The following is an 18,317-nucleotide window of genomic DNA, read 5'->3' on the forward strand; positions in this document are numbered from 1 at the left end:
ATTTGATATTTCCCAGCGAGGGGTTCAATCGATTGGACGGCAGAACAACGGGAGGGAAAACTGCTTACTCCTCATTTAAAATCTGCTTAATCAATAATGATCGATAAAATTCATCCCTGGTCAGCTTACTGCACATGAGCTGAGATCAGAGGAGGGACAGAGGCAGAACTCAGACCCTGATAGATAAATTGCTCAAATCAAGAGGAGGAGGCCCTGCTGAGAGAGAGAGAGAGAGAGAGGCGCGATTATACAGCACGGGTTATAAATCCAGCGGCACCAATCCTTCCGAGGGGAATGCGGCAGTAAATTCAGCCCTGGATGCAGAAGCACCTCCAGGAAAGCAAACTGTTTTCATTCTACCCCACGGCCTAATCCATGAATATCTGGGCCTTCATCTGGAGAAGTACTGTGACTGCCAGTCTAATTAGATGTAGAGAGAAGTGAGAGCAGGGGAGGAACTAACCAAAAGTACAATGATGCTATTAACATAACTACATTTTCAGCAGCATTATAATAGATGAAGTGTTTTCAAAACCTAGCAACTTTTCCAATAACAAACCTACTTTTGTCAGCATGTGTCAAAATGTTTCACTGGTATTTTGGTAACACTATGCTGCACGTGTAGCTTTACAGTCAAACAAACTGAAGAAATGAAGACGGAAAGCGTTGGGAAAGTTTGATTCATTTCAGTGATTCAGCTCATTAGGATGATTCATTTGAGCAAACTAGTTCAACACAACTATTCACAAAGTCCTTATATAGAATTTTACAAACTTTTGTTTGGGGTAAGATTTTTTGTTTCTCAAAGAAGTCTCTTATGCTCACCAAGGCTGCATTTATTTGACCACAAATACAGTAAAAACAGTAATATTGTGAAATACTATTACTCCACTGTATTCTAATATGATATATTTTAAAATATAATTCATTCCCAAGATGGAAAAGCTTAATTTTCATCAGCCATTACTCCAATCTTCAGTGTCACATGATCCTTCAGAAATCATTCTAATATGCTGATTTGCTGCTCAGGAAACATTTCTTAATATTATCAATGTTGAAATCAGTTGTGCTACTTAATATTTTGGTGGAAACCATAGTACATTTTTATTTGAGGATTTTTTGATGAATTGAAAGCTCTATTCATCAAAGGAATGTGTATTTGTGATATATAACAAATATCACAAATACACATTCCTGTGTATAACAGCGATCTACAAAAGCATTATGACAGAAATGACAGACTTTCTCTAGATCTCCTCTGTTTGAACAGCTAATGCAAATATCCCACCAACACGTACATAAAGCGTTTCTTAGCTCTTAGGATGTTGATTTACAATCAGTTTCACTCTGTTACATCAATGCTTGACTTAACCTTTCTTTTCATCCAAACTGTGATATAGCTCATATCTTCCTCCCCATGGCATTGAAGGGACATCGCTGTATAATTCTGCTCAGTCTGTGTCAGTTATTGACCATATTAATCGACCACATGTCAGCCTTTTGTTTCCACTGTGTAATTCAGTCTGCTCTGTCATTTCACATATATTTCAGATCTCACTGCTCACAGACCAAGTCAAGGAACAGATCTTTTGGTTCCAGTCGGGGAAATGTGTGGAAGAGATGCCAGTAACATTGTGGCATGAAAATAACACGCATGGAAAAGTCAGAACCCTGACAAATGGGTGATATTCTGTCTGAAATAACTGCCGCTGCAAATCTGCTGTAAAGGGAAGGTTAAAGCAAACAATTAACCTTTAACTGAGATGCTATTTCTTTCTCAATGCCGTCTCTTAGAAGCAGTTAATAAATACTGACTACTCATAGACACAACAAATATATTTCAAGTTATATGCATTACCAAAAAGGACATTGTACATTGACACCATTTTTGACCTACAGGTATAATCACACGCACGGCTTATGGTTTTCTGTTCGATTTTGGGTGTTTTTCACACTGCCTGTGCTGGTCTCGTGTGACATATCTTGCACCAGCCATGTTTGCATGCTAATTTCCTGTAATATATAACATCCTCCTTGATACCTTACCTCAGAGCAATTATAGACTGATGGAAATCATAATGTGTTGGTGCAGCTGTATAGTTCTTTTTCATTTTTTACATGTCATTTAGGGACATACAAAATTCTGAAATAAATCTGAAGTTCATGAAAGGAAAATAAAGTTAAGCATAAAGTTCTATTTGACTGACTGTAACGTGTCCTTGTTCTTTGGAAATGTGCTATATAAATAAAATATTATAATAATTATTATTATTATTAATTCAAAAAATCGCGTAGCAGCATTTGAAAAATCAGTGTAATTTCAAAAATCTGAATTTCTGCTCATTTAAAAAAATATATATTTTCTTCTTTTTTTGTTTTCATAAAAAGATGTTATGAGACATAACTCGTAAAACTAAGCTGAATATACAAATCTACCCACAGATATCATTTTTAAGCACAAAATTAGCCTCAAACAACATTCTAAGGGGCAAATTCACTAAATATTTGTGGTACATTAGCATGCAGTATTTAGCGCAAAAAGTCTTTTTCACAAACCACTCATAATCCATCTTATGCTGGTGCTAAATGCGCTGGAATAGCTATATAACTGCTGTATATTATTTTCAATATAAACACGAGGTTGTTTGTAATGTGCCGGACTGACAAACGTCAGCACTATTTGTCTGGTGAAATTACAGCAGGTGGTAAATTAAAATGTATTTAAAAGGGATGCTAAAAGCCCCAATTTTTTTTAGCATTTTATGCCATTATCTGATTTGCATAAAAGTGAATAGAGCACAAAAACAACACAAGATCAGCTTGTTTTTGTTTCACAGTGGACTGAAAACCTGTGCACCCTGGATACTGACTACATTAAGTAGTAAATATCCCTTAATATTACTCACAGCCTTAAACAGCCTGACATTACATGCAGGAGTCACCTTAGATCATCCACCATCACACCTGACCTTTTCAGCAAGTGGTCCTGGATCCCCCTTTTCATGTCTGATCTCTGCATGGTGCAGAAGCCCAGGCCATAGCATTAACTATGATTACTAGGTCAGTCGGTTGAAACACAAAGGTCAACTTGAACTAGGGCGGCGTTAGTAATGACATCCAGTGCCATCGCACCACAGATAAAACTGACCTGACCGGGACGTGATTGATCCGAATGTGCCATGGCTCACATAATTCTGCCGTTTAACGGTCACAGGCTTGTCGATAATAGATGCCTCCGGGGGTGTCTGTCAATCCTGTCTGCTACAGATGCAGGGTTATTTTTCTGCTTGGAAGTAGTGTCTTCATTTGCTATGGCTCTATAAACTGAAGGATGCACAGGCACTGCTGGAGATCAGGTACATGCGAGACAGCATCAATCTGAGCAAATAAACATTACCACTATACAAAACGGAGTGCTAGAAACAGTCAAGTTCTCCTCTAGGCCCAACAGACCAGTCATAAACTCTAAATAGGCCTGCCATAGTGGCCTTCTGCATTTTATAGCACAGGGGAGTAAATGTAATAGACGTTTTCTCCTGGATAATATATGCAGCTCCTTTTGCAGCCTGAGAGAAGCCAGCAGTAGCCACGCTTGAGCTCGACACTTGCTCAATCTATTGAACTGCTGCTAATTGAATTGGAGTCAGCAGGTCGGGCGCTGATGGAGCGTGCAGGTGGAGGCCGCAGGCTTGTTACAGTAACTGTGTCTGCACTGCCATCATTCTATCAAACTCCCAAACCAATCTAATTCAGTGTGTAAATAACATGGGTAATAGTATGGGTAAAACACTGCTGTTTGCAAACAAACATGATATATGGATTTTTTTTCATGCTATAATACAATGAGTTTAAGATGCCGGATAGACAAAGATATTAAAATAAATAAATATGTGATTATTAATATAAAATATATAAATATAAAATATATTGAATATATTAAAACAAGTATTTGTATACATCTATACAATATAATAATAATACGTTTTATTTATATAGCGCCTTTCCAGAGCTCAAGGACACTTTACAATAAACATCAGAAATGTGAGGATAACATCAAACAATAATACAGAAAGTAAAGAGAACATCAGACATCCAGAGAGTAATATATAGATAAGACAATGTAAGACAGAATAAACAGAAGTTAATTTAAGAAAGATAACGTTCTGAAAACAAGTGAGTTTTGAGCAGCGATTTGAATTCTGACAGGCTATTGATCTACAGAGTGATCTGGGAAGAGAGTTCCATAATTTAGAGGCAACAACACTGAATGATCTGCCCCCCATGGAAGAGAGGCGATACTGGGGGACAGCGAGAAGGCGAGAATGTGAAGGCGAGAAAGGACCGCAATGAACGAGGTGAAGAATAGGAGAGGAGCAGATTGCAAAGATAGTAAGGAGCCAGACCAATCAAAGCTTTAAAAGTAAGCAGGAGAATTTTAAACTTAATACTATAGGCCACTGGTAGCCAATGCAGATCAGCTAGAATAGGGGTGATGTGGGCTGAACGCTTAGCGCGAGTGAGAATTACGAGCAGCTGAGTTTTGAATATACTGTAATTTAGCAATAGAGGTAGCTTGTAAGCCAATGAAAAGGGTAAATTACAGTAATAGAGACGAGATGAAACAAAAGCATGAATGAGAGTTTCTGCATCGTTGGCACTAATGAAAGGACGGAGCTGGACAATTCGACGTAAATGAAAAAATGCTGATTTAGAGAGAGAGTTAATACGAGACTGAAATGAAAGAGAGGAGTCAAAAATAACGCCAAGGTTTCTAACTATACTAGACGGAGCAATTATAATGCCAGTGATATTGCAAGTAAAGTCAGCGGGAATTTTGATGGTAAGTGATGGGTGATACCAATAATGATGATCTCTTTATCCATATTAAGTTTCAGAAAATGAGTGTTTTTATATCCTGCACGCAAACAGAAATTTGGTCGATTTGGGTGGATAGGGAAGGCCAGCATGATGTATAAATCTGAATGTCATCAGCTTAAAAATGATAGCTAAAGCCATGACGCTGTAATATCTGACCCAATGGTAAAACATAAATAATAAACAACAAAGGCCCAAGAACAGAACGGAACCCTGGGGGGATTCCTTGTTTCAGGGGGGAAGTAGGGGATCTAAAATCCCGAGCAGAAATTTAAAACTGTCTGTCACATAGGTATGAAGAGAGCCAGGAAAGAGCAGTACCAGATATACCCGAAAAGCCGAAAGACGAGAGATAAGCAAATCATGAGAGATGGTATCGAAGGCAGAGCTGAGGTCAAGTAACAGAAGTAAAGACAGAGAGCCAGTATCGCAAGAAAGTAATAAATCGTTCACTACCTTTACAAGGGCAGTTTCAGTATGTTGTGGACGGAAGCCGGACTGAAATGGATCAAAGAAATGATTTGCCACTAGGAAAGACTGAAGCTGGGAAGCTACAGTATACTCTCCAATAATTTAGCAATAAATGGTAAGTTTAAAATGGGACGATAATTGGATAAAACTGTAGGATCGAGATTGGGTTACTTGAGAACTGGGGTAACTGCAGCGATTTTAAGAGACTGAGGAAAAGAAGCAGTGACAAGCGAAGCATTTATGAAATGAGAGATAGGTGCAGAAATGACCGAATGACACCATTTCAAGAGAGAAGTAGCTGGGTCAAGTCGACAGGAAGAAGAATTGGATTTTTAAATAAGCTCGAAGACAGAAGACGGATTGGTAAGAGAAAAACAGGACAGGGAATGACCAGAGAGATTAGGCTCAAAGCTAAAATATAATAAAAATATAATTCATAAACCATTATAAAAACAATATTTGTATTTCTATTTAATTCTTTAAATATTTACTTGATTTTTTAAAAAATCGATCTGAGGAAGATAGATTGACTGAAATTTTGCTAATAATGTCTTTTTTTTCACTTCAATCCAAGTAGTGTGTGGTATTTATTTGTTTTATATTCTAGTTGATATTGTACTTTCATCCCATGCACCTATGAATGATTAAATATTAAACATTTAAAAAAAAAGGAAGAAATTCCTTTATTTGAAAAAATTTTTTTTTTGCATAAAATTAACAATCACAATGTTTTGAACATTTTACATGTTATATATTGTCACGTCACACTGTTGAGGGACGCTGGAGTCACGCTGGAGTCACGAGGAAACTTTTAACAGGCTTTAATCACGAAACACAGGAGTTAATCCACAATAGGAGCTTGAACCAACACACGTAGAGAACGAGTAGACCTGACAAACACAAACTGAACAGACTAGAACTTTTATACAGGGGATGTTTGGGGAACACAGGTGACATCAATGGAACATAATCAAACTAAACGAGGACAGGAACATGAGCAAATAAGGCAAAACAGGAACTGAAACACACGACAAAACAGGTCCAATCCTGACATATATATATATATATATATATATATATATATATATGAGAAAGTGAAAGTGACGTGACATGTGGCCAAGTATGGTGACCCATAAAATATATATATAGTTTTAATATATCTACAATATTATATTTATATTTCTTAAATATTTTCAATATATTAAAATGAATTATGATTAAATTATTCATTATTAATTAAATTATTACATTTATTCATATAAATAATATAAAGTTTTAATAAATGTATGTTCATGTATTTATATTATTCTTTATATATTTCTCTCTATATAAATATATAACAATAATTATAATAACAGAATAATAATAACAAAAATGAGGTGTTTAGGCTTAAAACAAGTGAAAAATAAAGAATACACTTTTCAGGTCTTAATATCGGCTATCATTATCTCTTAAGAAGTTCAGTTATATTCATTAAAAAAACCCTTTAAATACACTTGCAGTGTTGCTGCTCTTTTCAAGTTCTGGAATATGTGAGTGCATATATACCCAGTAGATGACTGTAAGAGGTCTGTAAGGGCAGCAGACGACGAGTATATCTGTCTGTTCACTGGTAATTAGAAGCCCAGCTCAGAGTTCCCACCAGCCTTACCGTTCTTCATCAGGATGTCATTTGTTTATTAGCATGCTGCACTGTCGTCTGTTGTTTCCCTGTACAACAGATCTTCGTCCCTTACCTCTCCTGACCCCACAGGTCAGCACTTCAGAATTCATTTCAGAATAATGAGGCAGTGTGTCCGAGAAAAGAGGAGACAGAGGAACAGGACAAACATTCTACCTTTCCACAACCATTAACGGTGTGATCAGTCTTGTGCGGTCTGACAGTTCTCCCTAACACATGGACAGCAGATCATACTCAGCCACCTAATGAGAATGGAAATACAGAGGTATTAAGTGTGACAGCGTGTTAGCTCACATGTGGAGGAAGACATGTACATTTAACAGCCGAAGGTTAACATAAAACATTGACTGAAGGGAAGGGAATTTAGAAAAGCTCAAAGGAGAGGTTTATAAAATCCATGTGTCTAAAATCAAACATTTGATGTTTAACAACAAAAGGGAAAACTCTGGAAACCCCTCGAATGGCATATGAAATTGTTTTTGAAATCTTTAATTTGACGCTCAGTGAGGTCAGACTTTTATTTTTGCAGTTCTTAATTAAAAACTTGTATGTTTTTTGTTGCAGTTACTTATAGTTTCTGGAAATTAGCAAGTATCCTTTAATTCGTTTTTCACATTTTTATTAATATTTATTTAGCGCAAGTGAATCCTGCAAAGTAGGCCTATACACTACCATTCTCAAATGTGGGGATTTTTAAAAAACGTTATTGAAATCTCTTATGCTCACAAAGGCTGCATTTATTTGATTAAAGATACATAAAAAAAAAAGTAATACTGTGAAATATTACAATGTAAAACATCTGTTTTCTAATTCAATATAGTATTGTGGATTTTTAAAAAACGTTATTGAAATCTCTTATGCTCACAAAGGCTGCATTTATTTGATTAAAGATACATAAAAAAAAAGTAATTCTGTGAAATATTACAATGTAAAACATCTGTTTTCTAATTCAATATAGTATTGTAAAGCTGAATTTTCAGCATCATTACTCCAATCTTCAGTGTCACATGATCCTTCAGAAATCATTCTAATATGCTGATCTGCTCAAGAAACATTTCTTTTTATTATCAATGTTCAAAATAGTTGCTGCTTCACATTTTTGTGGAAACCATAATACATTTTTTCAGGATTCTTTGATGAACAGAAAGTTCAAACAGGATTTATTTGAAATAGAAAGATTTTGTAACAATATAAATGTCTTTACAGTCACTTTTAATCAATTGAATGCATCCTTGATGAATAAAAGTATTAATTTCTTTCAAAATATAATACAAAAAATCTTACGGACCCCAAATTTTGAATAGTAGTGTATGTGACCACTTTGAAACTGGCTTCTGGTTAACAGTATGCTTTATGCACATTTTTTGTTTTTGGTAATCACTTGCCATATACAAACGTGCAATGATGTACATAATTCCTCCCTGATCTCCATTTAACTTTTTACATAATACCACCATGACCAGCACCAAAGGCTAAGGGGTAGATAGTGTCATTCTGAGGAACTACAGGATAAATATATAGGCTTACATAACAGATTATCCAGTATCTTGTTAAAAGAATTAGGTGAGTTAGGTATTAAGGCAACACGGGACCCTATGGGACCGTTGTGAACCTGACTCCTCTCCACTGATTACCTGAAGCGCATTTCCCACATCACCCCAAGATCTGCACTTATTTCATTATTGCAGGCTTATGTCCACATGGACGAATTTATACCATGCTCTCCCTGACCCATTTGCAGCCAGCCAAAAGCAATTATTGCGGCATGTACACTTGCCTGCTATAAAACCACTCTCATTTAAGGAGACTGAATGGCCTGTCAGGGTCATTTTCATTTAAAACATTAAAACACTCTAACCATCACTCACATCGAGCTGGAAATGATAGTATAATTTGGAGGGATACATGAGGGCAGGTTATTAAAATGTAGCGGGATATGTGGTGCGGTTTTAATGGCACAGGATGAAAAGACGCTCAGCGTGCGGCCATCAATACCACTTCTCTCTCCCGTGGTTCTCTCCACCAATTAGAGGTACTATGAGAAGGCAAACTGTGCTGTGATTTGCAATGATTGCCTGAGGGCACTGGCGCACGGCCTTTAAAAGACAGGAGAAAGTCAAACACTGAGAACAGCAAAATCCCCAATAACATTAATTAAAGAGCAACCAGTGGGAAATGCTAATAAAATAAATATTTCATGTTCATTTATTTAAGCAGCAGGGCGTAATGTACAGTCAACAGAACATTATAGCAAAATAAACCTCTTTAGGTTGATACCATAGACCCATTTGTTTCCTTTCTTCAATGTAATTCAGCGGGATTTGTCCTGTTTTATCAGCCGCTAGGATAAAATTACAAGTCTAAATGGTTAGAAAAAAAGCAATCTGCTTGTCAACGTGTATTAAAAATTGTTTTTGGGAATTGAAATAAAATAAAATATAAATATTTAAAAAACTTAAACTTTAAGTAAAATAAAATAAGTTCAAATATTAAAATGACGGTCACACTTTATTTTAAGGTCCAATTCTCACTATTAACAAACCATTAACTACGATTTTTGCCTCAATAAACTCCTAATTTGCTGCTTATTAATAGTTAGTAGGTAGATGTTAAGTTTAGGTATTGGATAGGATTGAAGACCATATTCTACATCATATATCGTTTCGCTTTGGAAGGCCTGTATTAACCCCTCGGAGCCGTGTGAAATACTTTTTTATGATGGATAGATGCACTTTTTTAGGCTTCAAAATCTCAACCATTGCATTCATCTGAAAGAAGAAAGTCATATACACCTAGAATGGTTTGAGGGTGAGTAAATCATGGGGCAATTTTCATTTCTGGTTGAACTATACCACAAAGATTTATTAAAATACCTACCATTAAATATAGAAATACTAATAAAGATACAAGCACAACTAATAGTTTTGTAGGATTCATGCGCTGTACAGATCAGAAAACCATATAATTATATCTGTTTTATTAACTAACATCTGACAAAGCAGCTACCCAAGAGTGAGTAAATGAAGCGAACACAAAGCAGGTCTATTTGCTAACTCGTGTTCTGTGAGTGCCACCGAAGGACCCTCTTGATTTGGGGAAACATTTCTTTTAGTCGGCTCTTAAACGGTGCCGTCAAATCACCAGCACAATCAAACGGGCTGAGATGAAAGGAAAGCCATCTCCTGCTCTCTCTAAAGCCTCTAACCTCTCCTCATAATCCCTTCAGACCCCATAGACCCGCACTAGCAATAGGACTTATTCCACAGATCAGGCATTTACTCTGTGTACTGGGAGAAACACTGAGGAAAAGCTTCTAAGTATGGTAATATAAGTTTGTTGGAAACAGAAAAGAAAGAGGAGCCAGAGAACGGATAGAGAAGAAAGAGATGAGCAACAAGAAATAGAGGAGAAAGAGGAAACACCCAGAGCAAGGAGAGAAAGAAAGGAGATGGCGATGAGAGCAAAAAGAGACAAGAGAAAGAATGGAGACAGATATGAAAAGCAGGACATTGAGGTGAAAATGAGAAAGATGAGACAGGGAAGAAATGGATAGAAGAGAATGAGAGAAGAAAGAAAAGAGAGACATGAGAGCAAGGAGGGTAAGAGCCGGGAACAAGAAAGAGAAATTTTGTAGATGAGAAAATGAGACAAGAGATGAGATTGATGAAAGCAAAAAGAGATGATATCTAGATGAAAACGAGGAGAAAGAGATGAGATAGATGAGACGGGAACGAGAGAAGAGACAGATACAGTATGAGAGCACACAGAGAGAGAGAGGAGAAAGAGATGAGACGGGTGAGAGCAAAACAAATGATCGGGAATGAGAGGAAAAACAAAGGAGACAAAGAACTGAAATCTAGGAGAACAGAGGAGAAAGAGAGAGATAAGGAAGAGAGGACAAAGAGGAGACAAGAACAAGAGAAGAGACAAGATATGAGAGCAAGGAGAGAAAGGGGAAAAAGAGGAGAAAGCTGAGTTAGATGAGAAACGAGGAGGCAGGAGAGAAAAGGAACCGAATGAGATGAGAGAAAGAAGAGAGAGAAGAATGAGAGGAGCTACATGAGAATGGAGACATGCATGACGTGAGATCAAGGAGAAAAAGGCGAAACAGGGGAGACAAATTTGAGATGGAGAGGAAAAGTGAGGATACAGAGATGAGAGCAAGGAGAGAAAGAGATGAGAGTTCACATTAGAGTATTAGAAGAGGAAGAGGACAAAGTGAGACTGAAAAGGAATGGGAGAGGAGAGAACGAGAGGAGGCAGAAAGGAGGGTGTCAGAACTTTCTAAGCACTCCTACAAAGTGAACATCTTCATGCACATACAAAGAGATAAAGCTCAACTGAAACTCATGAGATAGAGAAACACACACACACACACAGCTTGCCATACTGAAGACAGCCTGATGCTCATTTACCTATTGTGTATCCTCGTTTCAGATCGCTGCACCGCGGACCACGGCGCTGGGTATTGGTGGTGTTGTTTTCTTGCACCTCAGATGTGGTTGTCTTGGCAACAGGTGGTGAAGATCTGTTTAAGGACAGACTCGGGATGAGTCGCGCCGGAAAACTTTGAGAGCCGATATCCACCGACTGGGACTTCTTCTTTAGTCTGAGAGGAAACAGCACAGGACATGCAGAACTGAGCCTTTAAACCACTTGTAAACATTTTGTGCTGCTAAAGGCCTGTCTTCATTGATTCCATCTAAACATTTTGTGTATGATTAGATCCTCATGAGAAGCACTTTTCTTTGCCAGTCTATTATTATGGCATCATGCAACCATAAAAGCCAACAGATGGAGGCAACGGGTGACAATTTGACCCAGATTCTTGGTGAGTGCAATATGTGACTGAGCTTTGTGACACATACAGTAACTCTTATAATTAAAAAAAACTAAACTGAATTTTTTTTTCTAATGAGTTATTAGACTGTAAATGTCTTTTTGTTTTGGTTTTTAAAGAAACACTGGTGGCTTCTGTTTTATCTTTCAGTTTTTTTTATCATACACAAGTTTTGTGGCTAAATCTCTGTTCACAGCTTGTATTATTTGATAAGATATGTGACATTTTCAACCTTTAAAATCATACTGCGGGGCTTTTATGGTACGATGATGGTATAAGATGGTAAAACTATGGTACTAATATACTGACACTAAATTATTGCATATACTCATATTTAAATGGTACTCTAAAGTTCTTCAAAAAACCATATGATTAAAAGAACGTGATAACATGGTGTAAGTAATTCAGACAGAAAGGGCATATAGTACATGCATGAGGTTTCATTGTGCAGCTTAAGCAGAAAAAGTAAATTTGCCTTCTGGACACTGAAATATTGCCAAATTTCTGGAATTGTAAAAATGCTGCATTATTCAAGAGAGTCATTTTGGATTAAAACTACTGAACAAGATAAAGAAAAAGTTTAATTTCTTCGCTCAAGGCAAATTTTTAATCTTTAAAGTAATTTGCTTTAAAACATGTAGTGAACCTAAAGAAAGAAAGGCAGATGACTGGAGTCAAGATCAATTCACTGTTTGATCTAACAGTCAATCACCTTCACCTTCCATTTCGACTCATGATTGAGACAAAAAGCCTGGAAGAGCAAAACAACATTCCCAAGAATCCTGCCAATCATCTTGGGGTCAATCCTGAAACGCTGCCAGCACGAGAAATCAGATAAACAGCATGTGCTGTTATGTGTAAAAGAACCAGGTAATGAAGAGTCAGATTGAATCTGCAGACTTTTTCACATTTCTGAATTATTTTTTGAGAAAACTGTGGAATGGATTTAAACGTGGTACAACGGGAGTGCTACACACGTACTGGTATCTGTAACAAATTTGTTGAAAAGAAAAAAAAGGAAATAAATAAACAGTAAAAATGCAGGGGTGCTGAAAGTTTGGATGGGCTTTCAAATTCTAGTTTGGCAGGTGACCTATGGACTATAAAAAAGGGGGTCCCTATAAAGCTTAAAAACTGTGCCACCTACTGGTGATAAATCAAAAATAGAAATAATATGACAAAAAATATTTGTAAAACTCTCTCTCTCTCGATATATATATACTGTATATACATACATAAACAAAATTTTCTAATATTTTAAATAAATTATTATTTATAATTCAGAAACATTTTACTGCAATTTAATTGTAGATTTAAAGCTATGTTTCCGGCATAAGCACCAATGCTCAATGTGATAATTTCATAAACATATGGCTACTGCTTACATAAAAGTTAAGGAAAAAGCATTATGAGCGAAATATTGATCCCACATGTCAAAAACGATTACGTATTATATACTGCTTTATAATCAGTTGAAAAAAAAACTTGTCTATAGACAAACATGAAATTATTCTATCTTCCTGCAGAGGTGTGTGTGTGTGTGGGCATGTCATTTAGACACCTGTCTAAATAAACAGCTCACAAAGAAGCCTCCAGCACCTCTCTGACTGCATGCTGATGGCAGACCCCAGGTGCGGTTCCCTCCCTCTCTCTGTCTCTCTCTCTTAAACCAGCTCACCATTACATAATATGTGCAATCAGCCAGAAGACAAACACCGGCTGGCAAGATTACACGGTTAAGAAAGCCCAACAAAAACAAGGACTAGTTAGTTAGCCAACACACAGCAGTAAGTCAACCAGAAAACTGAAGCCAGGCGGCCAGACTTTACACGAAAGTCCAACTCAACCAGCTCAAAAACACAGAATACTCATCCACCAAAACAGTCACCTCAAACAGTAGGCAATCCCTGAATGTACAGCGATTAACTTTACAATTAAAAAGTGAGAGGGATGTTGACTATAAATATTTCGGTAACACTTTATTTGGTAACACTTTACTTGAAGGGGTGTGCATAAGACTGACATGACACCTTCATAATCATGACATGACACATGTCATGAATATGAAGGAGGTTGTATGCATGTTTACGACAACTGTCATTAAGTGTCATTCGCTCAGTTATGTCATTTTTAATGCAAATATGACATTATTTGACCTAACTCTACCCCTACCCTTACCCCTAACCATAGCCCATAACAAAGACATCTCAAACAATGTCATCTTTGCATTAAAAATTACATAACTGAGTGAATGACACTTAATGACAGTTGTCATAAACATGCATAAAAAAACCCTTCATATTCATGACATATGTCATGTCATGATTATGAAGGTGTCATGTCAGTCTTATGCACACCCCTTCAAGTAAAGTGTAACTCTTTATTTTAAGGTGCCCCGTGTTACACATGTTACATGTACTTACTATAATAACAATTAATTATGCATAATTACATGCAAGTAACCCTAAGCCAAACCCAAATCCTAACTCTAACCATATAAGTACATGTAGTTAATTAATATTACTCAGTACTTGTGTATAATAACACTGTAACAAGGACATCTTAAAATAAAGTGTAACCAATATTTCATACAAAAATACTTTAATCCAACTAAAAGTATTATTTTTAAACAATACAATTTTAGCTAAAACTTGTGTATTGATGCTTTATTTTTATTGTGTTATTAGCTTTGCATCCAATATATAGACACGCGCGCGCACACACACACGGTCAAAAGTTTGGAATAGTTAAGATTTTTAAAAATGTTTTTGAAAGAAGTCTCTCATGCTGACTACGGCTGCATTTATGAAATGAAATGAAAAGAAATACACAATTCTCATTATTACCAATGTTAAAAACTAAATTTTTGTGGAATCCATAAAAACCATGCAGCAAAAACCATTTTCAACATTGATAAAAATACAATTAATAATTTAGTACCAATAATAATTGATAACAATTGAACACAAAATCTGAATATTAGAATGATTCTGAAGGACCATGTGACACTGAAGACTGGAGTAATCCCACCGCTGCCACATCTCGTACCGGCAGGGATTGTAGGTGGGTGGAGTGAATGTACAGCGCTCTCTCTCCCACCATCCATACCACGACTGAGGTGCCCTTGAGCAAGGCACCGAACCCCCAACTGCTCCCCGGGCGCCGCAGCAAAAATGGCTGCCCACTGCTCCGGGTGTGTGTTCACGGTGTGTGTGTGTGTTCACTGCTGTGTGTGTGCACTTTGGATGGGTTAAAATGCAGAGCACTAATTCCAAGTATGGGTCACCATACTTGGCCACATATCACGTCACTTTAATGGCTGCTGATTCAGCTTTGCCATCAAAATATATTTTGCCATTTTAAAATATATTAAAATAAAAAACTGTTGCATTGATTTGTAATAATTTTTACTATTTCAACTATTTTTGATCAAATAAATCTAGCCTTGGTGACTGGTGAGCATAAGAGACTTCTTTCAAAAACATTAAAAAGAAAAAAACCTTTTGACATAAATTTGGTTCATTGAAAGTGATTCATTTTGTCAAATAATAACCATTTTTGTCGGATGATGTAGATCACTGAATCAAAGATTCAATAGATCAGTGAAAAATCAATGACACTACAAGAGAAAATCATGCAGTTAGTTTGTGATTTGTTCAGTCAGACTGTTTATGCACCTGTAGTCAGACACACTTTTCATTTCTCCATTTAGATGCTCCTGTTGTTAATGTGAATGCAAAATGGCCACTTTTGAATTGGAAATGAGGGCCGAATGGCGAGTCGTTGCTGAGGTCCCCGCTCTCGCTGTGATGTGAGGTGCGTCTTAACTAGCTGGAGCGGCACTCTTTCATTCCTCCATGTGATTGAGATGTGGTGCCAATCATCGCCGTGGCTTTATCTATTATTCACAGCTCAGAAAGACAGTGAGGGGTAGAGGAGGGTCTGGCCAGCTTCCAGTCTTTGTAACACCAGATGTAAACAAAGCACCAGCCTTCTTTCAAACAATAATAACCACAGCCGCCTCGCCGCGTGACTTCTGCTCTGATTAGAAGAATGTATTCATGCCGAAGCTGTATTTTAACCATCAGCAACGGCCATCGCTGCTCGAGTGTTTATGTAAACAACATTCTCCTTCAATTAAGGGGTAGATTATGTGATTCACAGACGCAGAGGCTGCACTGAATCAGTACAGAACATCTGCCATGAAAACACTGCTTACTGCTCGAGCTATAATTAGAAAATCAGTTTTCTAAGTCAGAATAACCACAACCTGGAAACCCTCCTAAGCTGCTAAGCAGAAGATGGTAGAGGTCACGCAAGGTCACCGGAAGACAGATGCCATGGTATAAGGGTGAATATCATTAAAACATGTCGGGGTCATGGAAGCCCGTTTTGCATATATAAATATGAATATTTAAAAAATATATAAATACACACATATACATGTTTGACTTTCAATTCAAATTCCCTAATGCAAGCTTGTAAAACAACAATGAGATTTTTTGCACTACATTACCGAGAACAGCAGATAAAATGTGCTTAACCTGAACACAATATCACAAACAACACAATCTTAATGGTTCCTAAAATAATAGTTTTTATTTTATTTAAACTAAAAACAGTGTTTCCCCCCATTTCTTCTTTTGATTTGGGGTGAAATATCACCGGTCATGTTCTGGACAGGCTTCATGAGATTCACCCACACCTCTTTCTCTCCGGCCATTTTTTTCGAACCCCTAAAGCGTCCTAGAATCCCCTACTCACAGCACTCACAGCTGATGGCGGCCGTGAGTGTGGCTGCTCTTTATCACGGCCAACAGAGTATGACGGGGACACGGTGAGTGGGGAGCAGAAGGAGATTCTGTGTGTGTGTTACAGTACCTCCAACTTTATCTTACAACTAATGTGTAAAGGAGAGAGAGGAAGAGCTGAGCTAGCATTTGGTTCTCTTCTTCCTCATGCCCCATGCAGAGAGAGTTGTGTTGCCAGATATTCTGAGATTTAGCATAGTAGTCACATGCTTTGGCAAGAGATGCATAAACAACAGGGAATTCAGGCAAAGCCAGAGCACGCTTATCTCGCTCGAAAAGATGGATTTGAGCCCGGGTGAAACTCAGATCTGGTGTGCACAGGGAACTGAACATCTCTGCATGAAGGATTGTCGTCAGTGTTGCGGCCCGCTTGTTGCACCGATTTTTGAAGGCAAATATGACAGATACTCTCGGGCGCCATTACCATGAGCAGACTTCATGCAATGAAACTAAATGAGGACATGAAAAAGACATATCATTTAGAGGAGACAAGCAGCTCTAGTGGGCCCTTGTGGCCGTTTATTAGAGAGCTATGGGACACTGGCCTTGACAGGCCTCAGCTTTTCAAAAGCCTAATGGCTTAATCAAGTCAGCCAAGGAGAGGGATATAATATAGCCTGACACAGCCTCACAGTGCAAACATGACACAGCATTTTATCTCAAGAAGATCTGATTTAGTCAAAATGTTATATTGTAATAAAGACTAGCTATCTAAATTGTTAAAGGAATAGTTCATCCAAAAATGAATACTGACTCACCCTCAGGCCATCCAAAATATAGATGAGTTTGTTTCTTCATCAAAAAAGATTTGGAGAAATGTAGCATTATATCACTTGCTCACCAATGGATCCTCTGCAGTGAATGGGTGCCGTCAGAATGAGAGTCCAAACAGCTGATAAAAACATCACAATAATCCACAAGTAATCCACACCACTCCAGTCCATCAATTAATGTTTTGTGAAGATGTTTCAATCTTCAAATTGTTGCTTTCAGCTAAAATACGAGCCCTCTATCCATAATATTGCTTTCTGCTGTGAAAAAGTTGTCTAGTTTAATTCAGGAGAGAAATATGCTCAGATCAAATAAGCACTATTTACAAGTGAAAATAGTCCAAAACAGTTCTAAACAAATATGTTGGTGGATTTTGATGTGAGAGGACAACAGGAGAAGGAATTTCTGGAGGAAGCGTTATTATGGAATCATATTTTGATGGCTTAAAGTTGAAACACCTTAATGATGGATTTATTACTTAAAAACATGCAGGTTTTTGCCTCACAAGACATTAATTGATGGGCTGGAGTCATGTGGATTACTTGTGGGTTATTGTGATGTTTTTTATCAGTTGTTTGGACTCTCATTCTGACGGCACCCATTCACTGCAGAGGATTGTAATGCTAAATTTCTCCAAATCTGTTCCAATGAAGAAACAAACTTGGATGACCTGAGGATGAGTAAATTTTCAGAAAAATTTAATTTCAGCACATTAGATATAATTTAACATTTTAAACTGAAAGAATCCTGACAGCATTAATACTGAACTGATAAGTTTACACTAAATACAACTAGATTCCATTGCTACATATAATAAAGTGGACAGTTTAGAAAAGTGGTTGGCTGTAATGTGTGTGCTACTCGGAAA

The 18,317-nt window shown here is 37.2% G+C and overlaps 1 protein-coding gene across 1 annotated transcript in view; it reads right to left on the reverse strand.

The window, feature by feature from the left end:
* LOC107556949 (oxidation resistance protein 1-like) overlaps positions 1 to 18,317 on the reverse strand; it is a 132,827-nt gene that overhangs the window by 102,386 nt on the left and 12,124 nt on the right. The window contains exon 2 of the mRNA XM_016240219.1: positions 11,443 to 11,636. Coding sequence (XP_016095705.1) covers positions 11,443 to 11,636 — 194 coding nt within the window. The remainder of the gene's footprint in view (positions 1 to 11,442; positions 11,637 to 18,317) is intronic.

Source organism: Sinocyclocheilus grahami, unplaced genomic scaffold, assembly GCF_001515645.1.
Source record: "Sinocyclocheilus grahami isolate Dianchi unplaced genomic scaffold, SAMN03320097.WGS_v1.1 scaffold585.1, whole genome shotgun sequence".
In the NCBI taxonomy this organism is placed as follows: Eukaryota; Metazoa; Chordata; class Actinopteri; order Cypriniformes; family Cyprinidae; genus Sinocyclocheilus; species Sinocyclocheilus grahami.